The sequence below is a fragment of the Cordyceps javanica genome, chromosome 5, assembly GCF_051103115.1.
Source record: "Cordyceps javanica chromosome 5, complete sequence".
NCBI classification, from domain to species: Eukaryota; Fungi; Ascomycota; class Sordariomycetes; order Hypocreales; family Cordycipitaceae; genus Cordyceps; species Cordyceps javanica.
The window spans coordinates 193,103-218,769 of record NC_139299.1 but is presented as its reverse complement, the minus strand read 5'-3'; the positions used below and the strand labels follow the sequence as shown (position 1 = coordinate 218,769).

At 53.8% G+C, this 25,667-nt stretch overlaps 7 protein-coding genes across 7 annotated transcripts; 4 read left to right on the top strand and 3 right to left on the bottom strand.

Annotated features, from left to right (window-relative positions):
- Positions 1–2,079: 2,079 nt before the first annotated feature.
- V2A60_007311 (amidase signature domain-containing protein) lies at positions 2,080–3,962 on the top strand (the record flags this gene model as incomplete). The annotated part of the gene is made up of 5 exons (XM_083258596.1): positions 2,080–2,286; positions 2,400–2,783; positions 2,839–2,906; positions 2,979–3,480; positions 3,564–3,962. 5 exons carry the CDS (start codon positions 2,080–2,082, stop codon positions 3,960–3,962), a joined length of 1,560 nt encoding a protein of 519 aa, XP_083114722.1.
- A 1,045-nt stretch (positions 3,963–5,007) lies between these two features.
- On the top strand, positions 5,008–8,493 carry V2A60_007310 (SAGA histone acetyltransferase complex subunit SPT7; the record flags this gene model as incomplete). Its single annotated transcript, XM_083258595.1, has 2 exons — positions 5,008–6,076; positions 6,131–8,493. The coding sequence occupies 2 exons, from the start codon at positions 5,008–5,010 to the stop codon at positions 8,491–8,493; spliced, it is 3,432 nt and encodes a 1,143-aa protein (XP_083114721.1).
- A 1,174-nt stretch (positions 8,494–9,667) lies between these two features.
- On the bottom strand, positions 9,668–11,317 carry V2A60_007309 (glycine hydroxymethyltransferase SHM2; the record flags this gene model as incomplete). Its single annotated transcript, XM_083258594.1, has 4 exons — positions 9,668–10,658; positions 10,720–11,084; positions 11,158–11,208; positions 11,270–11,317. 4 exons carry the CDS (start codon positions 11,315–11,317, stop codon positions 9,668–9,670), a joined length of 1,455 nt encoding a protein of 484 aa, XP_083114720.1.
- Positions 11,318–12,866: 1,549 nt separating this feature from the next.
- On the top strand, positions 12,867–14,710 carry V2A60_007308 (ferric reductase family protein; the record flags this gene model as incomplete). The annotated part of the gene is made up of 2 exons (XM_083258593.1): positions 12,867–13,215; positions 13,332–14,710. The coding sequence occupies 2 exons, from the start codon at positions 12,867–12,869 to the stop codon at positions 14,708–14,710; spliced, it is 1,728 nt and encodes a 575-aa protein (XP_083114719.1).
- A 972-nt stretch (positions 14,711–15,682) lies between these two features.
- V2A60_007307 (uncharacterized protein) lies at positions 15,683–18,231 on the bottom strand (the record flags this gene model as incomplete). Its single annotated transcript, XM_083258592.1, has 3 exons — positions 15,683–16,875; positions 16,926–17,105; positions 17,160–18,231. 3 exons carry the CDS (start codon positions 18,229–18,231, stop codon positions 15,683–15,685), a joined length of 2,445 nt encoding a protein of 814 aa, XP_083114718.1.
- A 3,166-nt stretch (positions 18,232–21,397) lies between these two features.
- Positions 21,398–22,811, top strand: V2A60_007306 (kinase-like domain-containing protein; the record flags this gene model as incomplete). The annotated part of the gene is made up of 2 exons (XM_083258591.1): positions 21,398–21,580; positions 21,654–22,811. The coding sequence occupies 2 exons, from the start codon at positions 21,398–21,400 to the stop codon at positions 22,809–22,811; spliced, it is 1,341 nt and encodes a 446-aa protein (XP_083114717.1).
- A 1,165-nt stretch (positions 22,812–23,976) lies between these two features.
- V2A60_007305 (phosphatase PAP2 family protein) lies at positions 23,977–25,426 on the bottom strand (the record flags this gene model as incomplete). Its single annotated transcript, XM_083258590.1, has 2 exons — positions 23,977–24,928; positions 25,008–25,426. 2 exons carry the CDS (start codon positions 25,424–25,426, stop codon positions 23,977–23,979), a joined length of 1,371 nt encoding a protein of 456 aa, XP_083114716.1.
- Positions 25,427–25,667: the final 241 nt, after the last annotated feature.

Sequence of the window (25,667 nt, the reverse complement as noted above, 5' to 3'; positions counted from 1 at the left end):
GCTACAGAAGACGCCGGCAGCTTGCTCAATCAGTTCAGCACTGACACATCAATCATTTGCCATCGTCTGCCACTGGCCATTATGCCTTCGGCTTGGGGTATCTTGCACTATTTTTCCTCTCCTGTACTCTCAGGCTTCTGTTATTATCAAGGTACTGATTACATGTTGTCTGTCCCTCTAGGCGCAATGTCTGTCCTTATTGACGCTGCGGTCATTGCGGCGGGCGCCAGCTACGCAGCACCCATCATGCCGGTTCTGCTCGTTTTCTTGCTAATAATCCAACACTCCTATCTAAAGTCGTCTCGAGAGCTTCGAGTTTTGCAATTAGATGAGGCAAAACTGCTTGTGCGCCAACTGACGGAGACGGCGACTGGTATCGACCAGATTCGTTCTTTCATTTGGCAAGAGTTTTTCATCCAAGAATTTTATGAGATCCTCGAAAAAGACTCTAAATCAATTCTATTGTCTAGCGGTTGCTCATTAATGGCTTCTTTCGGTCCTCGATCTTTTCTCTGCTGGCGCTGGACCAGTCATGGTCTCCATTGCATCATACCAACCTCAATCAGCGTCGCCCCGGTCCATGGGTCTGTCATTTCTTACTCTCATTTCCTTTAGTCAAACAAGCTCGCTCTTTGTACGATACTATACGAGCGTGGAAATATCATTTGGCGCGGTCGCACGTATCCGTGCGTTCGAACGCAATACGCCCGTCGAGCATGATGCATACGACAGATCGGGACTGTCCGTCAGCTCGCCACAGCACGGAAGGGTAGACTTCAACGTACCCGTATTACTACAATCACGCAAGCGGACCTTGAGTTGATAGGTACAGTGAGATTCAACCTCAATCCTTTTGATCCTGGCTACCTACATAATTACATCCCTACCAAGGAAATGGAGCAGGGTGTGCTTCAAAGAGTTGGACTGTGGGACCGCATCAACTCCCGTGGCGGCCTGGAGGCGCAGATGAAAGAAATGAGGTTCTCAGAAGGCCAAAGACAGCTGTTCCAGCTTGCTCGCGCAATGTTGCATCAGCAAATAATGAGTTCGACCGTTGTCTCAATAGACGGGGGCACGTCAAGCATGGGCGAAGACATCGAGGCTCTGATAGGAAGTCTTATCAATGAGGTTTCCGCATCCTGCACAAAGCTTGTTGTTACTCACAGACTCGAGTCTCTTGTTGGGGCTAATGCTATTCTTGCCGTTCAGAACGGTAAGGCGGATGCATTGAAGCAAGATTGAAGGTCTGGTGATTGGAGACAAAGTCCGGAGCCATCATGACAGCCTCTTATCTTCGTCCTTGTACATATTTTGCTGTTATTTTGTGGGAATATTTTCAACGTGGAGTCGTTGAGTATTAAGTCCTATTTGCGGCGAGGGCTGGTTACAACGCAGTCTTTGGACTGTGAACGGAGGAGAGAGTCGGTCGTGTCGCTGCCCGAGGTCGCAAGCCTTGCTGCTGCCAGTCGATTGTGCACATATCACCATTTCACCGTGCATCGACTGAATTTCGCGCGCTCCGTCCAGTTCTCAGGACTGGGCGAGAAATGGACATGATGAAGCGTGGAGTTTGCGGGGGAGAAGCATGTCTCCGCTTGGTTGGCCCAATCATGCATCTGGTTTTGGACAGCGTATTTCCCCAGAAAACGGTTAATTAATGGAAACTTGGGGAATTCCAAGTTCTCAGGCATTACTTCAGTCGCTGGTTGCGTTTTGCGCAAAGTCCAATATTGGTAGCAGGGTAGCAGACAGCATACATGCCTTATATTCTGGACTGTGTCTCGATGGGATGGAGTAGCTGGAGTAGTCAAGGACCCTCTCGGGAAGACTACTCCGCCTCACGCCGAGAAGGTGCTTTTATCGTAACGCAGGGCTGGGCATTATCGGCTTGCAATCCCCAACTTTGCGGGGTTTTGAATTAGTATTGAATTAGCCGACATCGGATTTTTAGTTCAAAGGTAAAGGTGATTATTTATATGTGGCTTGGCCGTCATCACTGGCTGCTTTTTGTCTCCCCCCTCCACCACACGCGCCTGACCTGTTGCCTATCAGTAAACCGCTACCCGAGATATCGATCAGATGGAGACCGCTCAGCAAAAGATTGAGAGGGCCAGAGCAAGGCGCGAGACTGGCCTGGCCAAACTCGAGCCGAAACTCGCGGGCTTGCCCGCCCAGCTACCCCGCAACAGTCTGGAGCTGCCAGGCAGTATCTTGACTGCCCGAGAAATCGAGCTCACTGAAAAATACGATGTTGTTGAGCTTCTGGCCATCCTGAAAGCGCGAGAGGTATCTGTCGAGGAAGTGACAAGGGCCTTCCTCCGTCGTGCAGCAGTTGCTCATGCAGCGGCAAGTGACCTTGGATTCCCTTCCCAGGCTAGTGCCAGCTAACAATAAGGCAGACGAATTGTCTGGTGGAGTTGATGTGGGATCAAGCCATAGCCAGGGCCAAGCACCTTGATTCACTACCTGAGCCGCAAGGCGCCTTCTTTGGCCTGCCCATCTCTACCAAGGAGCATCATGGCATGGTTGGGGAGAATGTGATCACTACTGCCTCTGTAATTGCCTGGGTTGACCGCAAGCATGGTTCCAACACCATGTACGACGATCTCTGGGAGGAAGGCTGTGTTTTCTACGCTCGAACAACTCAGCCACAAACGATAATGCACTTGGAGACCGTCAGCAACCTGTGGGGAAGAACTGACAACCCGTACAACCGTGACCTGACCGCAGGCGGGAGCAGTGGGGGGGAGTCTGCTCTGATAGCTATGCGCGGGAGTTTGCTGGTATGTGGATTTCTTTTGGCTTCACAAGACGACGCAGGTTTCTAACCGAGTGCAGGGAATTGGTGGTGACATCGGTGGCAGTATTCGCTGCCCTTCCGCATTTGTTGGCATTTATGGTTTCAAGTAAGCTAGGACTCTCTCTCCGCGCGAGTCGTCACTCGGTCGTCACTCAGAGCTAACACGGGCCTCGTCAAGACCCTCAACGAAACGCATTACTGTGGCAGGCCAAACCGGCCACATGGCAGGGCGAGAGACGATTTTCAGCACACCAGGTCCAATGACGGTGGACCGCAAGGCAATGGAGCTTCTCATGAGAGTGATTCTCTCTAAACAGCCATGGCGCAAAGACCCTTCCATTGTTCCGATGCCATGGACACCCTACAATTTCACCAAACCCCTCAAGATTGCCGTTCAGTGGTGGGATGGCGTTGTCAAGCCTCACCCTCCAATCACCCGCGCGCTGAAGGAAGTTGCCGCTGCCTGCCAAAAGGCAGGTATGCGCGTTGTAGACTGGGACTGCGAGAAGCTAGACCACAAGAAAAGCTGGGATATAATTTCTGCGCTATATTGGCCCGACGGCGGTCTCGAGACGCTGGACTGTCTCGAAGGTGCTGGGGACACTGTGCTCCCGCTCACGAAATGGATCATTCAGGAGCAACCCAGTGTGAAGAATATGACTCAAGCCGAGCTTTGGAAGGTAAGCTGAATAACTCATGTTACAACCCGGCGTCCAATAAATATCTGGCGCTACGAAGCAGCTCAGAGCTGACAGCATTTTAGTTATGCTACACCCGCGATGCGTATCGAACATCATACGCAAAGACATGGAATGCGACTGCCGACGATGATGGTGATGAAGTTGACGTGATTCTTTGCCCTGCTAGTTTCGGGGCGGCTACTCCTCATGAGAAATCCAAGTACTGGGGCTACACTGCACACTGGAATATGCTTGACTATCCGGGCGTCGTCTTCCCCGTCACTTCGGTGGACGCGTCCAAGGATACCAAGGATCTCAATTACAAGCCCATAAACGAGCAAGATCAGTTCATTTATGACTTGTATGAGCCTGAACTATTTGCAGGGGCCCCTGTCGGTCTCCAAATTGTTGGAAGACGACTTCAAGAAGAAAAGGTACTTGCTGCTCTAGAATTGGTTGAGCAAGCCATGGGGCGTAAGTGAAGGAGTACGGACACAGTGATGTATATTAGTGCCAATGAACGGGTTACCAGCTAAGAGATCGACCGAGGCCAGGAGAGCCATAGCAATAGTAAATGTCATTGAAAGAAGACATAAATGGTTCGCAGCTCGTAGGAAAATAAAGCAGTCATGTACTCTCATTTCGCGTCACAGATCGATCTACTTACTTTCGATTACCCACAGGGAATGGAAGGCTCAAAATAGCAGACACATCTAAGAAGCAGTTGATAAGTAGAATTTACTGCTCCAGCAATCATGTACGGCCATAGCCGAGTGAAAAATCTGGATCCCGTCCGATCTCCGAATGACAACCACTTGAGCGCCAGATTAGTAGTTGGGTCGGTGACGACCAGCGAACACCGGGTGCTGTACATTCATTTTAATTATTTTTTTTTTGCTCCCCCGCGTCATTGTGTTTGTGAGGAGGCATTTCGTTGATCGATAGGCGCAAGTGGGTATTTTTTGCAAGTGTCACGTGATTCAATGGAACGCCTCCTCCTCCCAGTTCCTTGAGCCCGCAAGAGACAAGGTAGTGTAAACGCAGCAGACAGATGCGGCTGCGTGCGTTCTGCGTGCTGCGCTCTTGGAACTGCTTGTAGTTTCTAGCATAGCATCATTATAGTTAAATAAAGGCGAACATGTAACATAGAGATATTTTTCAAGCCGTCGAGCATGTTCGCGGTGCCACCCCTTCCGGGCCCGAAAGGTACCAGGTACGCCGATGCGCTCCGCGGCCAGACGCTGCCCGCAAGCAAAGTCCCGCTCCGGGGCGCTACAGCACGTAGTCCCCAAACCTCAACCTCGAGCGTAGAATCGCCGATACAAGACGCCAGTCGCAATCCATCAACACCCACCCCGCGCATCGAATTTTGTCCCGAAAATCATCTTCCCATCTCAGAAAACGTGCCGCTTTCGACCGATGCCATCTTGAGCCCTTGGGTCGCCTTGGGTCGAACGCTACGCGAGCGCACTTCATCGCGCATGGCGCCAGGGGCCTCGCCGTCGCTTCCATCGCCCGGGGCCGAAAATGTCATTTCCCAATGGACAGCCAGCTTGGCCATCACCGGCCTTGCATCACTCCAACTCCAACAGGTCGCTCCAGCATCTTGATGATGCGTCGGCGCGTACATCGACCCCTGTTGATAACTCCATCGCGCCGGTGCCCGAGCTCACGCTAGATGCCGAGGAAGAAGCCCGTCGCGCTCATTTCGCCGATCTGTATCGAAAAACTGAGAGTCGAGTCGCCCTACTTTTCTCTGAAAATGGCGCTTATAATCGTGCCGCGATCGAGTCGTTGCGTCGCCTGCCAGTCGCGTCTGCCGTCACCCTCCCGGCCACCACCGATCACGAACCCATAAAAGAGCCGCCCATGAAGAAGGCCAGGCGGGCAATTGATGAGGATGATTACGACGATGACGACGACGAAGACGATGATAGCGCGCCTGCTGCTGTTCCCAAAACGCAGGCTACCATGATTGCTAACCCCCTCTTATCACCCTCGAAATCCGGGAGCTCACCGGTTCACTCGATGAATTCACCCGCCAAAACTCTCGATAAATCCAAGCCTCAGGAGGCTTCCCTAGGAAAGGATGCTACCGAGGAGAGCGAAATCAAAAACCTTGAAGAGGCGCGAAAAGCGACCGAGGCGGCCGCCCGCCAAAGTTTCCATACAATCATGTATACATTGGAGAACGATCGCACTGCCATGCTTGAACAACAGCAATTAGAAGACTCGGAGAAGCAGCTCCAAGCTGAGATGGACCACAATAGCCAGGGAGGGGCTGGTGGGAACCAGAATGCCAACCAAGGAACACTGAGCAGTGCCAATCTAGGCGCCTCCAGCCTGACGTTAAAGCATCTTATTGCCCGAATCGACATGAAACGAGATCAGGTTCAGGCCACTGATGCGGAATTGCGAGTTCTTATGAACGAGGTGCGCAAGAACCGCAGCAAGTGGGCGAGCGAAGAAAATGTCAACCAGGAAGACTTGTACGAAGCCCTGGAGAAGGTCTTGACAGAGTTGAAAGCACATACCGAGTACTCGACGCCATTCCTGACTCGCGTCAACAAGCGAGATGCGCCCGATTATTATACGAGTAAGCGTCAACGTTTTGCCGGCCAGCTACAAGCTATTCTCTAACATCAAATAGTGATCAAGAACCCGATGGATCTAGGTTCCATGACGAAGAAGCTCAAATCGTTGACATACAAGTCCAAAAATGACTTCGTCGCCGATCTCAATCTAATATGGGACAATTGCTTAAAATATAATCACGACATGAATCATCCGCTGCGCCGTATGGCCAATGGTATGCGCAAAGAGGCGGAAAAACTAATACCATTGATCCCGAATCTTGCCATCCGGTCACGCGCCGAGGTTGAAGCCGAAGAGAGAAGGAAGCAAAATGGTGGGGAGGATGACGGAGGCGACGACTCGGACGACGAACCTATCATGTCATCCCGAGGCCGTAAAGCCGGCACTAAGGGCACGGGTAACAAATCAAGGACCGCACCGTCCGATGAGCAGAAAGAGGATACCCCAGTTGTTGACCAGAAGCCCGTTATACAGCTAAATGGCCTTCTTGGGAAACATGGTCGTGAGGGCTCCGAAGTTGATGGCAGCAACGGCTTCTCAACACCACCGATTGGGAATCTCACGCCAAATGGCGCTAATGGACAATCCGGTTTAGGCAGTAATGCCGATGCCATGGAGATTGACGGACCCAGCTTAAATGGGATGACGCTTAACCAAACCTTTGGGGAGGCGAACGAACAAGTTTATGAGGACGAAGAATACAAGATCTGGAAGCAGACTACCAAGAAGGATCGAGCCTTGGCTGCCAAGGAGCGCTTCCAAATATTCAAAGACAACAAGCTGAATGCTGATGCCCCAGCTCTGCTCCGAAATAAGGCCAGTATGCGTCGATTTCTAAAGCACCAGAAGGAGGCAGAAGCGCTCGGATATGGTCAAGATTTTTCAGAGGCATCAGCTGTCGCGGCGAAGGAAGTTGGCTCTAAGGCTTCGGAAACACTTGCTGAAGGAATTGATGAGGAAACGGACAAGATCATGCCTGACTACTACGACTCGCTATCAAATATTCCCGATATTCCTGTTAAGCTGCAGTGGATCGAAGATGGGGAAGGACAGGTCATTAATCAACACGAGGACTTCTTACGTCTCGTGCCGCCGGGCTTGTTCACGGCTCCTCACAGCCGGTTTACGAAGAAGATGGACGACAACATTCGGCAAATACAAGAGACTCGGAAGCTTGCAACTAAGATTTCTGTCATCAAGCAGATGCAGGTTCAGGCGCAAGTGTATTCGAATCAGTTCCCCAAGTCGAATAATGAGCCATTCGTGGAGCAGGATATTGAGCCGCACTTCATCTCCGACGACGGGCCAGTCATGGCTGCAGATGCCTGTCAAAACGCGCTGAAGCGGTCGGTCGGCAAAATTCTATACAACTGCGGATTCGAAGAGTTTCAACCTTCAGCGGTAGATGCTCTCACGGGCATCGCTTCTGACTACTTCCAAAAGCTCATCCGGACCGTCAACATCTACCGTGAGGCGGAGAAGAAGTCGGTGGAGACGAATGAGGGAACGATAGTACAACCCCGGTTCACGGCAGAAGAGGTCATCCTACACACCCTCGACGAGAACGGCCACGACATTGCGTCACTAGAATTATACGCAAAGGATGACGTCGACAGGCTCACGTCCAGACTCAGCACACTGCATGAGAGAATGAAGATGCATTTGTCAGACTTGCTTCGGCCAGCTTTATCCGCCGATGCGGGCAACGATGGTGTCGGCGCGTTCAAGGATGGTAGCGACCAATTCACCTCCGGTGACTTTGCTGACGAGCTCGGTGAGGACTTTTTCGGCTTCAAGGCTCTCGGGCTGGACAAGGAGATGGGTTTGGACTCATTCGCCGTGCCTTTTCACCTACTGCAGAGCCGTGTGCATAGTCAGTACCAGATGCAGACACAAAACGCAGGCTCCACCAGCTTGGACATGTTCGAGACGCTGCCGCCGTCAGAGCCCGTCACGACCGACACCATCCAGCACCACATTGGCCTGGTCAAGAACTTCTTCCTAGCCAAGCTGCACGCAAACGGCGATCAGCCGCTCGTGGAAGACGAGGACCTGCCCACGAAACAGCGCAAGCCGCGCCCGCGTCTCGGCGCAAGCGGCAAGATCATGTCGGCGCAGAAGCGTCCGCCGCGCGAGCAAATCGCCCTTGCCAAGAAGAAGAAGAAGCTCGAGGCCCAGGCAGCCGAGGCCAGGCTCAACGCTGAAAAGGCTGGTGGTGGCGCCGGCGGCGCTGCCGGCGCCGCCGGGCTGATGAAGAAGAAGCTGAGCATGTCCAACGGCACCAGCGTGGTTCCGCCGCCGCCCAACCCGGCCGTCATGGCGCTGGCGCCCGCCATGGAACGCGCCGACAGCATGCAAAGCGCGACGGACAAGGACGACACGATAGGGATGATGAGCCCAGAGAGCATTGCGCAGTAGGCTACGCAGGGGCACATGTCAGGAAATCATGTACATTTTATGGTTGGGGGGGGGCTTCTTGTTTTACTTGCGTAGCCTTGTTTCCCTTTTTTTTACTTCATGTCCTTGTTCTTTGTTTATTAGGTGTTGTCTGTCTCATTTTTTTCACGCAACCGCGTCCTGGTTTATCCACAACACATACCCATTGTTACATTTTAGATATTTCACCTGTTTCTCACGCTCTGACATGGTTTTGGTTCCGTCTTTATGTCAACTTATCTTGGAGGACCGGGTACGGGGGGGTTGGGGGTTGGGGGTTGGGGGGAGCTCTGCACCTTTTACTGCTTCGAATGTTTTTCTTCATCTTTCACTCTACCGCGATACAATCTCGGACCCCCCATGATGAAGGGAAAGGTGCCTTTCTTTTCTTCCTTTTTTTTGCATCCAGGGAGGCAGCAGGGTTGGCGTTTGACGCGAAGTACGCAAGGGGGAAAAAAGAAAGAGAAATTCGATTTTTTTTTTTTGGGCGGGAAACGGACACTGGGTTTTTCTTCGGGCGAGGGGTTTGGATGATTCGTTTTTCAGCTTCTCTCGTTTTATAACATTCACAGACTTTTTTGTGTTTTTTCTTTCTGACTCATTACGCGATATAATTGGACAGTAGTTGGATTCTCTGTTTGGACTTCTCTGGTGCTGGCAGTATACAGATTAGGAGTCAACGAAATGGCACACATCGGTTATTGACTTGATGAAGATGGGATTTTTCAGCTCATGTTGAAATTGGGTATATTTTATTGAGAGGTCGCGGGTGACGTTGAGCACCATCGCAGAGTGTAAATTCGCGGCTTTGTACGCCGCAGCCTCCACCCGAAAGGCCAGAAGAACAAGTAAATATAGTTTAATAATAACAGAAAGATCAAGTACGCCAAATCCAGTATCGAAATGCATGTTGTTGAACATTCGCCATTTCCGAACTTTCATATTTTTCCATGTTAAATGCCATATCCCCATAATCATCGTGCGCTCTATCAGAACGCTTTCGTTTTGTTTTGTTTTCGTACTTTATCCGGCGTAGCATCTGGAAAACAGGGCAGATATAAGAATAATAGTCTCAGCTGTCAACCGACCGCTTCATTGAGAATACTACATCGTCACACTGGAGCCGGATAGTTTCGTTTTCGTTTGGCAGCTAAATTTAGATGCCCGCCTCCAGACGCCAGCCCTCAACGGGGAGCGGGAAGGTGCAGGACCACTCAGCAATCTCCTTGCGAAGCTCGTTGATTCGCGTGACCTCGCCGCTTGTGACCTTGGCCTTGAAGTCCTTGAGTTTGTTGGCCTCCTTGGGGAGGGCCGCCTGGGTCTCCTTGCAGATCTTGATGGCCTCATCAATGTACTTGGCGACGCGCTCAAACTCCTTCTCACCGAAACCACGCGAGGTCATGGCGGGAGTGCCGATGCGGATACCGTACGGTGTGAGGGCGCTCTTGTCGCCAGGAATGGCGTTCTTGTTGCAGGCAATGTTGATGAGCTCGAGGACCGTCTCCAGACGGGCGCCATCGAGCTTGTGCTCGCGGAGGTCGACGAGGATCATGTGGCTATCGGTGCCGTCAGCGACGAGCTTGTGGCCAAGGGCCTTGAAGGTATTTTCGAGGGTCTTGGCGTTGGCTACGACCTTCTCCTGGTAAGCCTTGAAGTCAGGAGTCTGAGCCTGCTTGAGGGCGACGGACAAGGCCGTGATGGTGTGGTTGTGGGGACCGCCCTGGTGGCCGGGAAAGACGGAGAAGTTGATGGCATCCTCGAGCTCGTAGAGGGTCTCCTTGCCAGTCTTGGGGTTGACGGAACGGACGCCCTTGCGGAAGAAGATCATGGCACCACGGGGACCACGGAGGGACTTGTGGGTGGTAGTGGTGACAATGTCGGCGTACTTGAAAGGAGTGGGGATGACCTCGGCGGCAATGAGACCGGAAATGTGAGCCATGTCGACCATGAGGTAAGCACCGACAGAGTCGGCAATCTGGCGCATGCGCTCGTAGTCGATTAGACGGCAGTAGGCCGAGGTACCAGCGACGAGAACCTTGGGGCGGTAGAGAATGGCGTTCTTCTGAAGCGTATCGTAGTCAATGATGCCGGTCTCCTCGTCAACACGGTAGGGCATGGTCTCGAAGTAGGTGGAGACGGCAGAGATCCTACAAGGCGGTTTGTTAGGTGCCATCGACGGCACGGATATCATTGGGGGTCTCAACGTACTTGCGCTGGGGAGTCTGGTAACCGTGGGACAAGTGGCCACCGTGAGGCAGGTCAAGACCCATGAGACGGCCACCAGGAGCCATGATGGCCTGGTAGACCTGGAGGTTGGCGGGAGAGCCGCTGAGGCACTGGACGTTGACACCCCACTTGTCGCTGTCGAGGTGGAAGGCCTCGAGGGCACGCTTCTGGCAGAGAAGCTCAATTCTGTCGATGTGCTGGTTGCCGCCGTAGTAGCGGGCGCCGGGGAGGCCTTCGGAGTACTTGTTGCTCATGGGAGAGCCAAGAGCGTCGAATACGGCGCGAGAAGTAATGTTCTCGGAAGCGATAAGGACAATGGACTCGCGCTGGCGCTGGACCTCGTCTTTCTGAAGAGGGGGAGGGGTATTAGCGGGGTCACAGAAGGATGAGAGAGAGAACTGCAATTGGTGGCAAACATACCATAATGGCGGCGACCTCGGGATCAGACTCGAGAAGAGACTTCTCAAGCATCTGCGGAAACAGTGTCAGTTAGCTGTCGATAATCATTGGGGGCATGCAACGCGGTACTCACGTCCTTGTGGGTGGCGGGGAGAGCGTAGTCGGGGGTGAGAGCAGCCATGGTAGCGGTAGGATGTGTTGTTTCCAGGAGATTGGAAAGGGAAAGATGATGGGTTGAAAGAGGGGGGGGTTGAAGAAGGATATCGTCAATGAAGAAGAGAAGGAGAAAAAAATTCTGGGGGCACGCAGTGAGGGTTTTATTAGCAACTGATTGCTTTCGTCTCTTGTTGGGCTAGAGAAAAAAAAATTCAGAGACAGCCAGAGTCGGGGGCCAGGCGGGGCAGTTGCTTGTTACGGGAGCTGGGGGGGGCGAAGGGAGGGGGGGGAGACGGTAGAGCTGATAAGATAGGGCGGTTGGGGGAAGCCGTACAGAGTAACACGCCCAGCCAGCCGTACCAGCCGCGTACCGGCCTCAGCAGGGCTGGTGAGCGACGTCGGATGCAGTTAGTACCGCCTGATTGGGGGCTTTATTCTTTGCACACCAGAATCGTAATTTCGTAAAAAGATTCGGAGGGATCGATATGCCTTGTTTCCGTGAATTTCTTAGATATTAGTTACTACATTGGAATACCACTCTCAGTTGGGGGGGATTCATCTCCTTCCTTGACTGTCTACCTGATAGACACGGTTCGACAGAACAGTCACCCATCCCGCCCGATATTCGGTGTGCTGAAGGTAAGTACCTACTTAACGGCCAAAGCACCCTCAAGGTGCGGCCAGCGTGACACCCGTACCTATTTTGACAGTCACCGACAGTGTCTGTACTTACGGATTCCCGCTCCGTACCTTGGACCCTAAAAGTAACTACCTTCACCAAGTATCTTTGTTGCTTGTGATGACTCGAGCCCTCTCTCGCCCGGCCCATCGCCGCTACTCCCGTTGCCCACTCCGAGACCGGTCACCTGACCGGCTACGCTTCAACATGCCCTTGTTCTCTTGGGCGCATTGAGCAAACTGATGGGTATTATCATCGTGACATTGGCAATTCTGGCATGGGCAGATCTCGGCACCAGGAGCTGCAGCTCCGACGGCGTATGAGTATCTAGTGGTACCAAGAACATGGACAGCATCCACCGCCGGCAAAGCCAGCTCCAAGAACCACGTCTCCGAGACGAAGCAATACCAACCCTGATATCCCCAAGTGATTGAATACAAACCAGTCCAAAGCCTCACTCAGCGACTTCGCGGTGAATCATACCACGGTTGTGCGACAGGAACAAGCACCAGGGTTTGTGTGCTGGGCGGTTGCTTACTGACTACCCTATACGTTGCCGGTTATAGTTGCGTATCTTTCCATCTCTGCCATCGAATGAGGCTCGCTCATAAGTGCGAAAGCTCCGAAACACAGCTGCCTCATCTACCTATAGATTGAACCCAGGACTCAAAATGCATCAATAATCGACCATCCTTGTCCACGAAAGGTGGCTTGACTTCAAATACGACCCTGCGGCCCACTGAAGCTCCGCCATGATGCGAGCCATTTAGCGGCCGCGTATTAACCACCACCACTACCTAGCTACCTCACGTTACGCGACAAACCCGGCGCAGGACCGAATGAACTCTCCTTTCTGCCGAATGGGACAACGACCGCCTCCTCATCCAGAGCGACCATGGGGTGGCCATATGAGTTTGTCAGCCTGACACCAGAGCAGAAGCATGCCCGTCGCGACGTGCTGGATCGGTACGGCCTCGTTGCCCACTGTTCTGCGCTCGCGCCCGTCATCATCGTTGGCCTCGTCCACCTCGCTCGGCTGGCGTACCGCTGCGCCACGGGCACGCTGCGCGGCGTCGGTGGCCAGGGGACCTATGCCGAGATTCCCAACTCGCCGGCCATCAAGGCCAGGGAAACCGCGGCCACCACCAAGTTGCGCACAGCGTGGGCCCGGCTCAGGTGGTGGATGGGCGACGAGCTTCGCTTCGCGGGCATGAGCTGGGGCCGCAAAGAGGAATGGCTTCTCGGTCTGTCCTGGACAGTATGGTTGCTAATACTCTGTACTCTGGAGACTGGAAAAGGTTGGAATTCCAATCTTGAGCCTGACTCCAAAATGCATCCAACCGACTAACTCGGATGATAGACTACTTCCACGTCACGAAGCGCTTTGGCATCGTTGCCGTGTCACAGCTGCCGATCCAATATCTTCTGTCTCTCAAGGCCATGAATCCATTTGCCTGGGCCTTGGCGTCCTCTCATGAAGACATCAACCACTACCACCGCATTCTCGGCCGCATCAGCTACGGCCTCGTGCTCGTACATCTGATTCTATACAATGTGTACTACATCATGGCCAGCAAATGGGTAGCCCGTTTTTTTGCTCCCGTCGTCTTCTGTGGCGTCTTGGCCTCGCTGCTTTTCCACGTCATCGCCATTACGTCCATGAGGAGAGTTCGTGAGGTCGCCTACCGTCTCTTCTTCATCACACATTTGGTTGGCGCCTTCTTCGCGCCCACGCTGCTCATTTTTCACGCCAAATCTGCGCGATGGTATGCTTTGGAATGCTGCGGCATCTTCCTGTTTGACTTTGCTGTGCGCAAGCACCGTTCCACCGTCGTGTTGGCCACGATCGAAGCCATACCCGGCACGACCCTTGTAAAAGTGACAGCGCCGCTCCCACCTGGACATCTGGATGCCTTTCGCGGCACGCCAGGATCGCACATTTACGTCAGTCTGCCCACCGAGGGCCGCAAAGACTCAGTCCCCGCCTCACAATCCGCCCTTTTTGACTACTCCTACAACCCGTACTCAGTCGCCTCCCTCACCGAAGATGATGATGCCATCTGTTTCGTTGCGCGCACACGACATGGCGCCATGAGCCGCGCTCTCGCAGCATATGCCGCGGCCACGCCCACAGCGACGTCGCCCGAGGAAGCCAAAGTGCGTCTCTGCATCGAGGGACCCTACGGCGCCATGACGCACAAGTACCGCTCCCTCCTCCACAGCGGCGCCAGCCGTGTGCTCTTTGTCGCCGGCGGCGTCGGTGCGACATTTGTCCTGCCCATCTACCAGGCCGCACAGGCCGAGCTCCCGCTCGCACGGCTGCAGATGGTCTGGGCCATCCGTACCGCTGGCGACGCGACCTGGGCCGTGCCTGCTAGCTCCGTGGACGGCAAAACCGTGCTCAACGACGAGCGTATCCAGCTCTTCTTGACCGGCGATGCCGCTGCCGCCGAGGAGGACGGAAATGGCGAAGGCGGTTCGGCAGTGGAGATGCAGTCGTTGCCGCCCTCGCGCCGCGCGTTTGGCGGCCGCAGTCGCCTGCGCAAAGCAGAGCAAAACCGGCGCCGCCCCAAATTTGAGAAGATTATCGATGAGGCGTTCAAGCTCAGTGCGCAGGGTGTGGTCGCCGTCGTCGTCTGCGGGCCAAAGGAGATGGCGGACGAAGTGAGACGTTGCGTGCGGCCGTGGGTGATGAAGGGCCGCAGAGTGTGGTACCACAATGAGAGCTTCGGATGGTAGAACCCAAGTGGACTGGAAACAGTGTAATACCCCACAGAACGAGTAAGCTGCATGTATATCGAGATGGAGAGTGCTGCTCGTTTGAAATGTTGCCTCGTTAGCATCACCTAGCCTTGTAATACAGCGAATTGTGAAATACTCGCATGCTTCGTACATATATAATAGAAAACATTCATGTATCTGATCGTGCTCAAGTAGATACACCATTTACGTTGTCCCATGTCCCTGTCAACCTCGTGATGGGATTCTTTCACTGCCGCGCGCAGTAGGCTCGGGATGTCGTCCGCGTGAGGCGCATACCTTGCTTGGCACGTTCATGTTGAATGCAACACGTGCATATAATGGAAATGTGCTCGGTTCCTGGTACATACGACCATAGGCAGTAGGATACACCGCGTCTCGTTTGCTCCGCTGTAGTTAAGCTATTGACCGGCAGATTAGTAGTTGGGTCGGTGATGACCAGCGAACCCCGGCTGTTGTATGTTTTTTGTTCGTTTTTTTTGGGGGGGGGGGGGGGGGGAGAGAAGCAGTGTTTCAACGTTTGATCTACTAAAGCTCGCGGCTCTTTACAATGTTGATTCTGGATGGGATTGATCTGCACATTATTGGTGGAAAAAAAAAGATTTAAATCGTGACGGAATCTGTCATCTCTGACACCTAAAGGGGCAGAGAGTTTCTGTTCGGCTGACCCTAGTGGTAATATAAGTTTCTTTTTGACAAAAGGCTGCCGCGCTCTTGTTTCGATTCTATGCTAAATCATATCCAGCGCCGGTCTCATCACTCGCAAGCAAAAAGAGAGAAAGAAAGAAAGAAAGAAAGAAACCTCACAGATAGATAGCTTGCTCTTCAGGCAAGACCATGTTTGCAGGAGAATAGGAGGATGGATAACGCCACACATGTTAGTCGCATACAATATTAAAAAAGGCAGACATGCTACAACGTGACAGTGAATGCCATTGACGGATGTTTTGTCTACTGCCGGTATCGAGACAGCTGGGCCATGATATTCTGCACGGCGGCAGAATCACCGTTGGCTGCGCCGGACGCTGGAGGACCCGGCTGGTGTGGAGGTGCAGCCTGGCCACCACCATACGCGCCACCGTAGTGAGCAGCAGACGGTACAGTAGGGGGGGCCTGCGCGGCGGTACTGCCACCGAGAGCACCAAGGAGTGCATGTATATCAACTTGTCCATTGCCCGCCGGGGGTGCAGCCGCAGTCGGCATGGCATTAGACATGGGTGTGGCCATGGCGGAGAGGACTCGTTGCAGTGTGGCATTGTCGACTTGGCCTACGAGCTTGGCGACGTCGGCCATGCTAGGGATGGAAGTAGCAGGGGCGGACACGTGCTGGGCATAGGCAACAGGAGGCGCAGCGCCGCCATAGGGACCACCGCGCGGGGGATGCTGCTGAGCGGGAGGTGGTTGGTACGGCGGCTGATAGCCATTGTACGGCTGTTGGGTGTAGGAAGCGGCGGCGGCAGCGGCGGCAGCAGCGGCCTTGGCACGGAGAACGACCTCGCCGGCCGTTGCGGGATCCAGGTCTACGTACTGATCGAAGCGCACATTGTTGGAGCCACCAGAGCGATCGAAGACCTGCACAGGAATCTTGCCCATATTCTGAGCACGCATGTCGAGTTCCACCACGGCGTGGACACCCTCAGCTGCTTGACGCTGAATGACCTGGTCTTTGGGAAACCGGGGATGCAAGAACATGACTTCCGGCCTTAGACCCTTGTCCTTAAATGTGTGCTCAACCCATCCAACGAAATCGCGGTTGACTTCTTGTTGGAGAATAATCTGGATATCAGGGACTTCGGCGCCATATCTTCTAGGTAGGTCAATTTCCTTGTCCTGGTGTCTTGAGCGTCCGCCGTAGGGACTGTTGCTTCGCTGCCGATACCTGGCCTTGTCGTGCCTGCCATAGCCAGGAGATCTGGAGCGATCACGTCCGCGCCCAGAGTCGTGGAACTTGTCACGGCCACTGTATGAGTCGTCCCGCCCGTGGTGTCCTTGGCGACGAGGTGAGTGATGACGACCACCGCGGCGGTCATCCCGGTCATGGTACTTGTCGCCTTTGCGGGGGTTGTCTCGGCCACGGCCGCCTCTGTCTGGGCTCTTGTTGCGCTCCTTTTTGGATTTGTCTTGGAGCTTTGACACCTCGAGGTCTGTTTCACTATTAGCAAACGTGATGCAGAGGCAATGACATAGCACTTACGAATACGCCGACCCTTGATTTCGATGCCCTCGAGGTTTTGAATCGCCCGGCTGCCCTCCTCAATGGTGTGATATTGGACAAAGCCGTACGCGGATTTAAGTGAGATTTGAGCTAGTCTGCCGTGCCTGTGGAATATTTCAAACACATCTCGCTTGGAGACTTTGTCACTGGATAGATTTCCTGGCACATATTAGTGGCCGGGCTACACGTTGATTCTCATAACGTTGGGCGTACCGATGAAAAGGCGTGAGCCTTCAGGAAAGCGATCCCACTTGGCTTCAGACATGTACTGTCTCTCATCAGCCATGAATTGGTCCCAAAGGCGCTGATACTCATCACCGGCTGGGGCGGCTGCGGCATACGCGGCACTCGGCGCAGGGTTGCCATGAACGGCTTGGAGTGGAGGCGGGAGGGAGGCGCCAGCTTCATTGGACGTCCCGGGAGCACCGGCCGCAATTTGAGAGGCGTGTGCTGACCCGTGTACAGAGGTCTGGCTATACGAATGGGCGGCTGGTTGTGGGATAGGCGGGCGAGGCGGGAGCGATGATGTGGAGGCTAGGGTTGGTGGGCTGGCAGCGCGGCTGGTTGCAGCTGTCTGGCTGTCGGTTTGGGTGGCGGCTAGTTTGGCAGCAGCACGCGCTTCATCGAAATGGGAGGTCGCGTCAGGACTGGGCTCGTCTCGCAAGGGTGTATGCGCACCGGGATGGGTGTCTGCTGGAGGAGCTTCGGTAGCTTTGGTTGCTTCAAGAGCTGGGATATTGGCATCATGGCCTGCGTGTGTCTGGGCAGCAGGTTGGGAGGCTGGAGCATCGGGCGTGCTTGGCGAAAGGTGGTTGCCAGAAGCGGGAACAGAGGAACTGGCGGCGTCATTCTGCGCTTGGATGGGCTGGGCTTGGCTGACAGTCGAATCTGGCGCAGCTGATACGTCTACGGAGGCATCATGGCCCTCCTCTTCTTGGTCTGAGCCGACGGGGGAGTCAAACATTTTGGCATAGTCGTCGTTGGGGTCCTGGTCGCTCGTCTCGGCCAGGCCAGGTAGATGAGGCTCAGAGTCCTCGGCGTAAGCACCGTCGAAGCTGTCGTCGTCTACAAAGTCGTGCTGAGCGGCTTCGTTGGTGGGATTGGCGACGGCTTCGACAGCCGTGGTTGGCGCTTCTGCGACTGCGGCAACCATGGCCTCGATTGTGTCGACGGTGTCTTGCAGCGCGGGAACGGCAAGGGAGGCGGCGGTATGTACGGGAGAAGGGGAGATGGGCGAAAGACTGGCCGCTGTTGCGTGGATTTCAGGTTCCTGTTGGTTTGTCATGTGTGGCTCCGCTGCGTGGCCAGTTGCAAAGAGAGTGGTGGAGCACGGTGCGAAAGCGTGTTAAGGAAATGTTTGAGCTACTCCATGCAGTGAGATGGCCGAGAGCGGTCGTCGAATGGGAGATGGCGGTCAACTGTTGATATGTCGGAAGGGGGTGTGAGGATCGGGTGAGATAAAAAGAAAACTTTGAGCGGTTAAAGTCGTGTTGGTGCAAATGGTGGCATGTAGTTGCGCGGGCACTCTGAGCGGTCTCGTTTGTTACAGGGCACTGAGATCCTGAGAGGTGGCTGTGGTGCTGGCGCGGAGGGAGGTGGTGGCGAGTGAGAAGGAGCTGGCGGTAAAATGCGAAGTCGAGGTGTTAGGGGTTTGTCTAGGAGTCAAGATGGAGGAGGTAAGGGTTTGGTTGGGTGAGAGGGGAGGACGGGATGAAGAAGACTTGTTGTGAAGATGAAAGATGGTGGCTGAGAGCCTGAAGCTGCGCAGGTGTAAAAAATTTAGGTCCCGAATGTCATGGGCGCTAGGCGATTCTGGGCGCTGCAGCCGGCCGCTAGGGGCGGTCTGGAGGGGTAATTAATATGGGTAAATGGTTGAATACCAAGGAACCTCCTTGCCTCCCTACTGACATGCTTGCCTACTTAAGCACCTAGGCAGGTATGTACGGATCAAATTCTCATTGAGTGCCTACCTACTGAGTAGATAAATGGCAGGCAAGTATAGTAGCTGCAGCCACAGTGCCCGCTGCAGGTAACGTAATTCCGATCAACAAAGTTCCTAAATATGGCGGGTTGCGTGATGGTTTGTTTGAGACGTAGGTACCTTGGCACTTGGAGTGGCCCTGTACTTAAGTACTCCGTCCTTGCCCAAGTAGTGCTGGTTGGGTATGTAAGCAGGTAGGTGAGTAGACTCTACGTGGCTGATTGTCTGTAAAGAGCACTTATTATCGAAATTTCAAATGAAGACTACTCATCGTATTTTTTGACTTTCCAGTGCTGGTCTTGCTGGTCGCATCTGTGCATCTGGGCCGCCTTGGGGAAAGGCAAGGCAAGCCACTTGGTAATGGAAGATAAGTTAGGTAGGTACCTACCTACGCGCGCGAGGGGTGTTTTTTAACATAGCAATAATACGCTGTCACGTAAAAAATGTCTTTTTACTGTCTAGTGAGACTGTCAGAGCATCTAGCACGTGTAGCAGTCAATATGAATTTATTCTGACATATCTGAGCAACTTGACAGTGTTACTAGACAGTAAGGAGACATTATAAATGGGAGACACCCCCCTCCCGCGTAGGTACCTACCTACTTAGATACCTGTACCTACGGTACTTACCTTCCTGGTAACTACTGAGGTTCTGGTACCTCACTACCCGAGGCGCGACTAGGCAGGTACTTACCTAGGTACTTACAAATTACGGAGTACTTAGGAGTAAGTACTTAGGTGCCCCCAGGCAAGGCGGCAGCGGCTGACCTGCCTGGCCAGCAAGCCAGGAATCCTTCACTGCCTGCCTTGCAATTGTTACCATGCAAATGCCATCCACCCATCAAAGACCTCCACCACCATCTCCATCACACACCATCCCGCCAGCCCTTTTCCCTCGCGTTGCCTCACCATGTCTCCGTGATTAACGACCCGTGCTATTTAAACAACCAAGTATGGAGCAGTGCTCTCAACTATTAATCCCCATGCAGTATCGAGGCCCTGTCAGCTGGCATAGTCCTTAATCTCTCGCTTTCCCCAACGGCAACCTGCAGCGATCGGCACGTCTCCCCTCCACTGCGCGTTACCTGACACAATGCGCTCGTCGTTTGCAATCATGCCTCGCGCCGCCAACGCCGCGCTCTCTTCGGCGTCCAACGCGATAGCATCACCCACACTGTCAGCTCGGATGGGAACTGTGCGATACAAACGCTACAGTGCCTTTGACGCAGACCTCGATAGAGATGCTCTCGCCGTAGCCCGGAGATGGCATGCGTCCTTTGAGTCATCTCAGCTACCAGCTGGCACCACAACTTATGCTCGATCCAGCGGTCCAGGCGGCCAACATGTCAATAAGTGTGTAAAAGCCTTGCGCACCCACTGGCCAGTATAGTGCTAATTACCCAAGAACCGAGACAAAAGCTACGTCAGTGTTCCCTGTGAAGGACATTTTAGCCGCCATTCCGCCAATCCTTCACCCGTCCATTCGCATGTCGCCGTACTACACATCTGGCAGTGATTCCCTCACCTTTCAAGCCCAGAGCCATAGATCCAGGACGGCAAACGCCGAAGAAAATCGCAAAAAATTGGCCTCTGTCATTGCGCAGCTATACAATGAGAAAGTACCAGCGGAAACAGGTAGCGACAAGCATGCCAAATACAAGGAAGTGTAGGTGCTTGTTCGTACCACTTCGAACCACACATGTACTGATGGAATCAGGACCAAAAGGTTTCATGACTCGAGGCTCAGGGACAAAAAACTCAACAGCTCCAAAAAGAGATCTCGACGCGGAGGTGACATGTAAGCCGTCGAGGTCACCTCTCAGCCATGATACCCAGCCTAACCAAGGCCTTGTCCATATAACAGCAATGCATGACAGCCAAGATTTGAATAGCGGCGAAACAGTTATGCTAGCTTCTTAAAAACTGTACCAATACAATCTTGTAAAAATACGGAGCAATTACGCACATGAGGGGCGCCTCCCATCTGCAGTTGGCGGCAAAGTCAGAACTTTACTTCTTGCATCGTCGAGTGATGATACACGCCTCACTTCATTTCGCCATGGTCACCCTCTACGCGTATCACTTTGGCGGCTGCAGGACGCTCCGTAGCAATACCGCGGACACGGCGAGTCGAGTCGCCCGCCGCCTTCCCACTCCCCGCAGCCTGTCGCTGACCAACCCGCCTGCACGCCCGGCCGCCTCTCCCCCACCTGCTTCCCCCACTGTAGAATTCATGCAAAGCATCGATTTCAACTCCCCTACCATTCTGACTGCCTGAGATCTTTCTTCAAACCAGCTCGCTCACCACGTCGGTTCGGACAGCCAGCAAAGCCTGGTAACTGCTTTCCCCGCCGTGGACTACAAAGTGCAGAGGGAGCTGCCGCACCCACCCATACCAGCCCTGGGCCTCAAGTAACCGAGCCGCCACTTGGTTAGGCGTCGACGATTGCAAAAAGGAACACAATTAGACATGGCAAGCCAACAGGAAACAGCCTCACCACAGCCCACAATCCAACCTTGCCGCTACAAGGTTGGGAAGACGCTCGGCGCAGGTTCGTACTCGACAGTCAAGGAATGCGTGCACATCGACACGGGCCGGTACTATGCCGCCAAAGTCATCAACAAGCGCCTCATGGCTGGGCGAGAACATATGGTAGGATGACTATGCTGGGGCCATAAATTCATCTTCATGGATACAGATTTGCTAACGAAGGAACGCCCGACAGGTGCGCAACGAAATTGCCGTGCTGAAAAAGGTGTCGATGGGCCACCAGAACATCTTGACTCTGGTCGACTACTTCGAGACGATGAATAACTTGTACCTGGTGACAGATCTCGCGCTCGGCGGAGAGCTCTTTGATCGCATCTGTCGCAAGGGGTCGTATTTCGAGTCCGACGCCGCCGACCTCATTCGCGCGACTCTGTCGGCCGTTGCCTATCTGCACGATCACGGCATTGTACATCGCGATCTCAAACCCGAGAACCTGCTGTTCCGGACGCCCGAGGACAACGCGGACCTGTTGATCGCCGACTTTGGTTTGTCGCGCATCATGGACGAGAGCCAGTTCCACGTGCTGACGACGACGTGCGGCACGCCTGGCTACATGGCACCGGAGATCTTCAAGAAGACGGGCCACGGCAAACCCGTCGACCTTTGGGCGCTCGGCGTAATTACCTACTTCCTGCTGTGCGGATACACTCCCTTTGACCGCGACACCGACTTTGAAGAGATGCAGGCCATCCTCAAGGCTGACTACGCTTTCGCGCCCGTTGAGTACTGGCGTGGTGTCTCGTCGCACGCCAAAGACTTTGTCCGCCGCTGCCTGACCATTGACCCAGCCAAGCGCATCACGGCCCACGAGGCCCTGCAACACCCCTTCGTCGCCAGCGACGCACCCACAGACGGTGCAGGTGAGAACCTGCTGCCCACAATCAAGAAGAATTTCAATGCCCGTCGCACCCTGCACGCCGCTATCGATACCGTCCGGGCCATCAACAAGCTGCGCGAGGCTCAAAACCTCATGATGGATGGAGCACGCTCCAAGGAGCCGTCCCGCGAGGCACCCACATCTGCAAATCTTGCCGCCGCCGCCGCCACCACCCAGACGCCGGTGGTAAAGAAGGAGGATAGCGGCATCGCCATGGGACCACCTGCCCCTGCGCCACCCCCGCGCGAGACGAAAGACAGCGGCTACTCGACGCAACCCGAGGGCGGCGCGGCAACGCCCCCGGCTGCGGCAAAGGTCGGTGGCGACGTCGATGTGCCAATGGGAGGGACGACACAGGGGAGCAGCATCCCCTCGGCGTTGCAGCCGGGCAACATTGCCAACAAGGTGATCCAGACGAGCAAGGGCCTCTGGGGCGGGTCACCGGTACGCGACTGAGCAAGTCTTTATTGTGACGGACTTTTGGCACGCACATAATGTTGTTGTTATCAGCTCATATTGATCATTCCCGTCCCCTTCTCCTTCTCCTTCTTCTTCTCCTCCCCCACCGTTTCTTCTCTTGTTTCTTCTCTATTTCGGTCTATTCTTCTCGAATAGTTCCAACGAGTTTGATATCAGCAAGCAAATTCTCCATGTCTCTTATATACAAAATAACTACGCATGTAAAAGCAAGCTCCGAGATTTACATCATCATCATTCATCTCTTTCCTATCTATTCAACAGGACCGTCCTGAAAGGTGCTCTCATCATGTGGGGTTTCGGCGGTGGTGTAGAATTTTTCAATGTTTTTTTTTTCTCATGTTGCTTCTACCTTCTAATGTCTAGCGAGCGGTATCTTTGGTTATGTTGTTTCAACTATCAACTTGTCCATCAATCACCTTTCCATAGGCAAATGAGGACCTGAATTCCCACCATCATTAGTCGGACCCAGGTTTTCGCAAACCCCGAGACACACCGGCGTGTCCTGGACCCTTCTCGTCATGTCCGTCATGGGCAGAGACAAAGTCCCTCCCCTTGTTGTATATATATAGCGAATGTTCAGTGCATGGTTGGTTTTTCCCCGATTCGATTCCAAAAAGCGCCCCAATGTAATCAGCCCCCCATCTTCCGAACCCTTCCCCATGCACGAATTAAAATAATGTATGTATACATTACGTAGTTCTATCGGCTGTTGTCCCCAAAAAATGTGGCCGTACGTAAGAAAAAAAGTGGAAGAAGAAGAAGAAAAAGAAGAAAAAAAGTGATAAAAGAGGCAAATCGCCGAGTTGGAGACACGCCGAGGCCGATTCGATCATCATCACTCCCAAAGCGTATTAAAATTAGAATTGGCCTCGCCTGTCCCAAGAAGTAGCGTATTACTCCAAACAAGGCATGTCGAGTCAGAGCGCGACAGCTTTGTAATAAACACGAATATTTTGCGCCCAAGTCGCTGTGCCGATGAATACCAAAGATGTAATAAAGTTCTGTCGAAAATGAAATAAAGTGGCGAAAATTTGTTGAGTGGGTGTTGGTCATGTGAAGGAATTTCGTAAATAAGCGACAGACGAGTGCGAGAAAATGACGCTAGCCGCGCATCGTTTGTTGTCGGACGTGGATGGGTGTCTCATCTGACAACGACCTCGCTGAGCTCGACGTCTCTTCGCTGGCCATTTCGATCCCACTGACCGTCATGGTCGGTATCCAGGTCCAACAACCCAGGTATCGTCTCCTCAGAGGTGACAGGACTCAGAGTTCCACTACTAGAACTACAGCTCGAGCTGCTTCCGAGAGTCCAATCGTCGCTCTGGCTCGATCGACGGTTGTCAATAATGTTGAGACCGAAATATTGACCATATTCTTCGTCGGTAATGGTGTGCCGGTTACCAATCTCGACGTATTCATACTCCCAGCGTGTCAACTTGTCGGCCTGTCTCTGGGGCAACCACCTAGCACGAGCCGTGTAGAAGAAGGCGGCAGCAATGAGGCCGCCTCCGACGAGATCAACGGCGTAGTGGTGGCTCAGATACATGGTAGCCCACCACACCCAGCCAGCGTAGACAATGAAGAAGTTGCGAAACTGCGGGAAGGCGTGGCTCATGAAGAGGGCTTCGAGAACTGCGTTGGCAGCGTGTAACGAAGGAAATGCGCCGAAGGGTAAAGGAGCATTGGTGAAGTTGGTCGTGTACAGGTCGATGCCAAAGATGGCGTCGACGCGGGCGAGGCCGGCGGGCGAGCCATGCATACCATAGGCGGCGGGTGAAAGGCCATTCTCATTCTCATACCAGGGCGGCGTGCAAGGAAACATTAGTTGAATCGTGACGCCGAGAATGCTCATCCAACCGAAGCTACGGGCAAAAACGTTGACGGTGCCAGGTGCCGCAAAGATGAAGAGGATGAGCGAGCAGATAGCCGGGGCGCCAAAGTGGATGATACCATACGGCAACCAAGCGAGGATGTCGAGAACGGGGTGCTTGTGTGCTGACAAGATGTTGGAAAGGTTGGCGCCGTACAAGACATTTTCCAGGGCCGGGAGGACGCGCACCCAGATGTGAGGGCGGTACTTGTAGTCGATGAAACTGTACACGAGGTTAGCAACATTCTTTGTATGCGGCGCGAGGCAGCGAAGCGTGCCGTCGGTTGAGGGAACTAGCATACCGACTGCAGAAAAAGTAGAGTAGCCAAATCCAGATCATGGATGATGGCAGCAGAATCTGGCGTGTGGCGGGCATGAGAAGGAGCCAGGCGGAGCCGACGAGAGCGAAGAATTTGAGCGCAGGAGCCGAGGGCGCAATGTAGAGAGAGAAAAGAGTGAGGAAGAGGAGGAGGACGTATTGCAGGTCCGACTTTTTGAAGTCATGTTTTTGCAGGTCGCGAAGGCCATCCCAAACACTGAAGGAGGTGTAGAGACTTGTGAGATCCTCAGCACCCTGGTCCCTGGCGTTTGACTTTGTCCGAGGGCGACGGCGACTCTGGTAACGCTGGGGAAGGCGGTTTAGGAAGGCCAAGTTGAGATTCTCGGTGAGTAGATTTGGTAACTTGGGTTTGGCCGGGAGGGCACCGGCGCGATCGGACATGACTGCGCGCGCGCCGTAAGCGAGGTGTTCGAGCAGCAGGAGGTGATAAAGTCGCGGACGGGATCAACGAAGAAGCACGGCGGCACAAATCGGAGGTCGCTTGACGTTGCTGTACGGCCGAGGTGACGTGCGGCGAAGCGTTGCTGAGAGACTGACACTGGAGAGAAGGGAGCCTTGAGGATGGAGGGAGCAAGGCAGAGAGAGGCGGGACAAGACCAGCGTCGAGAGGAAGAAGAGGACG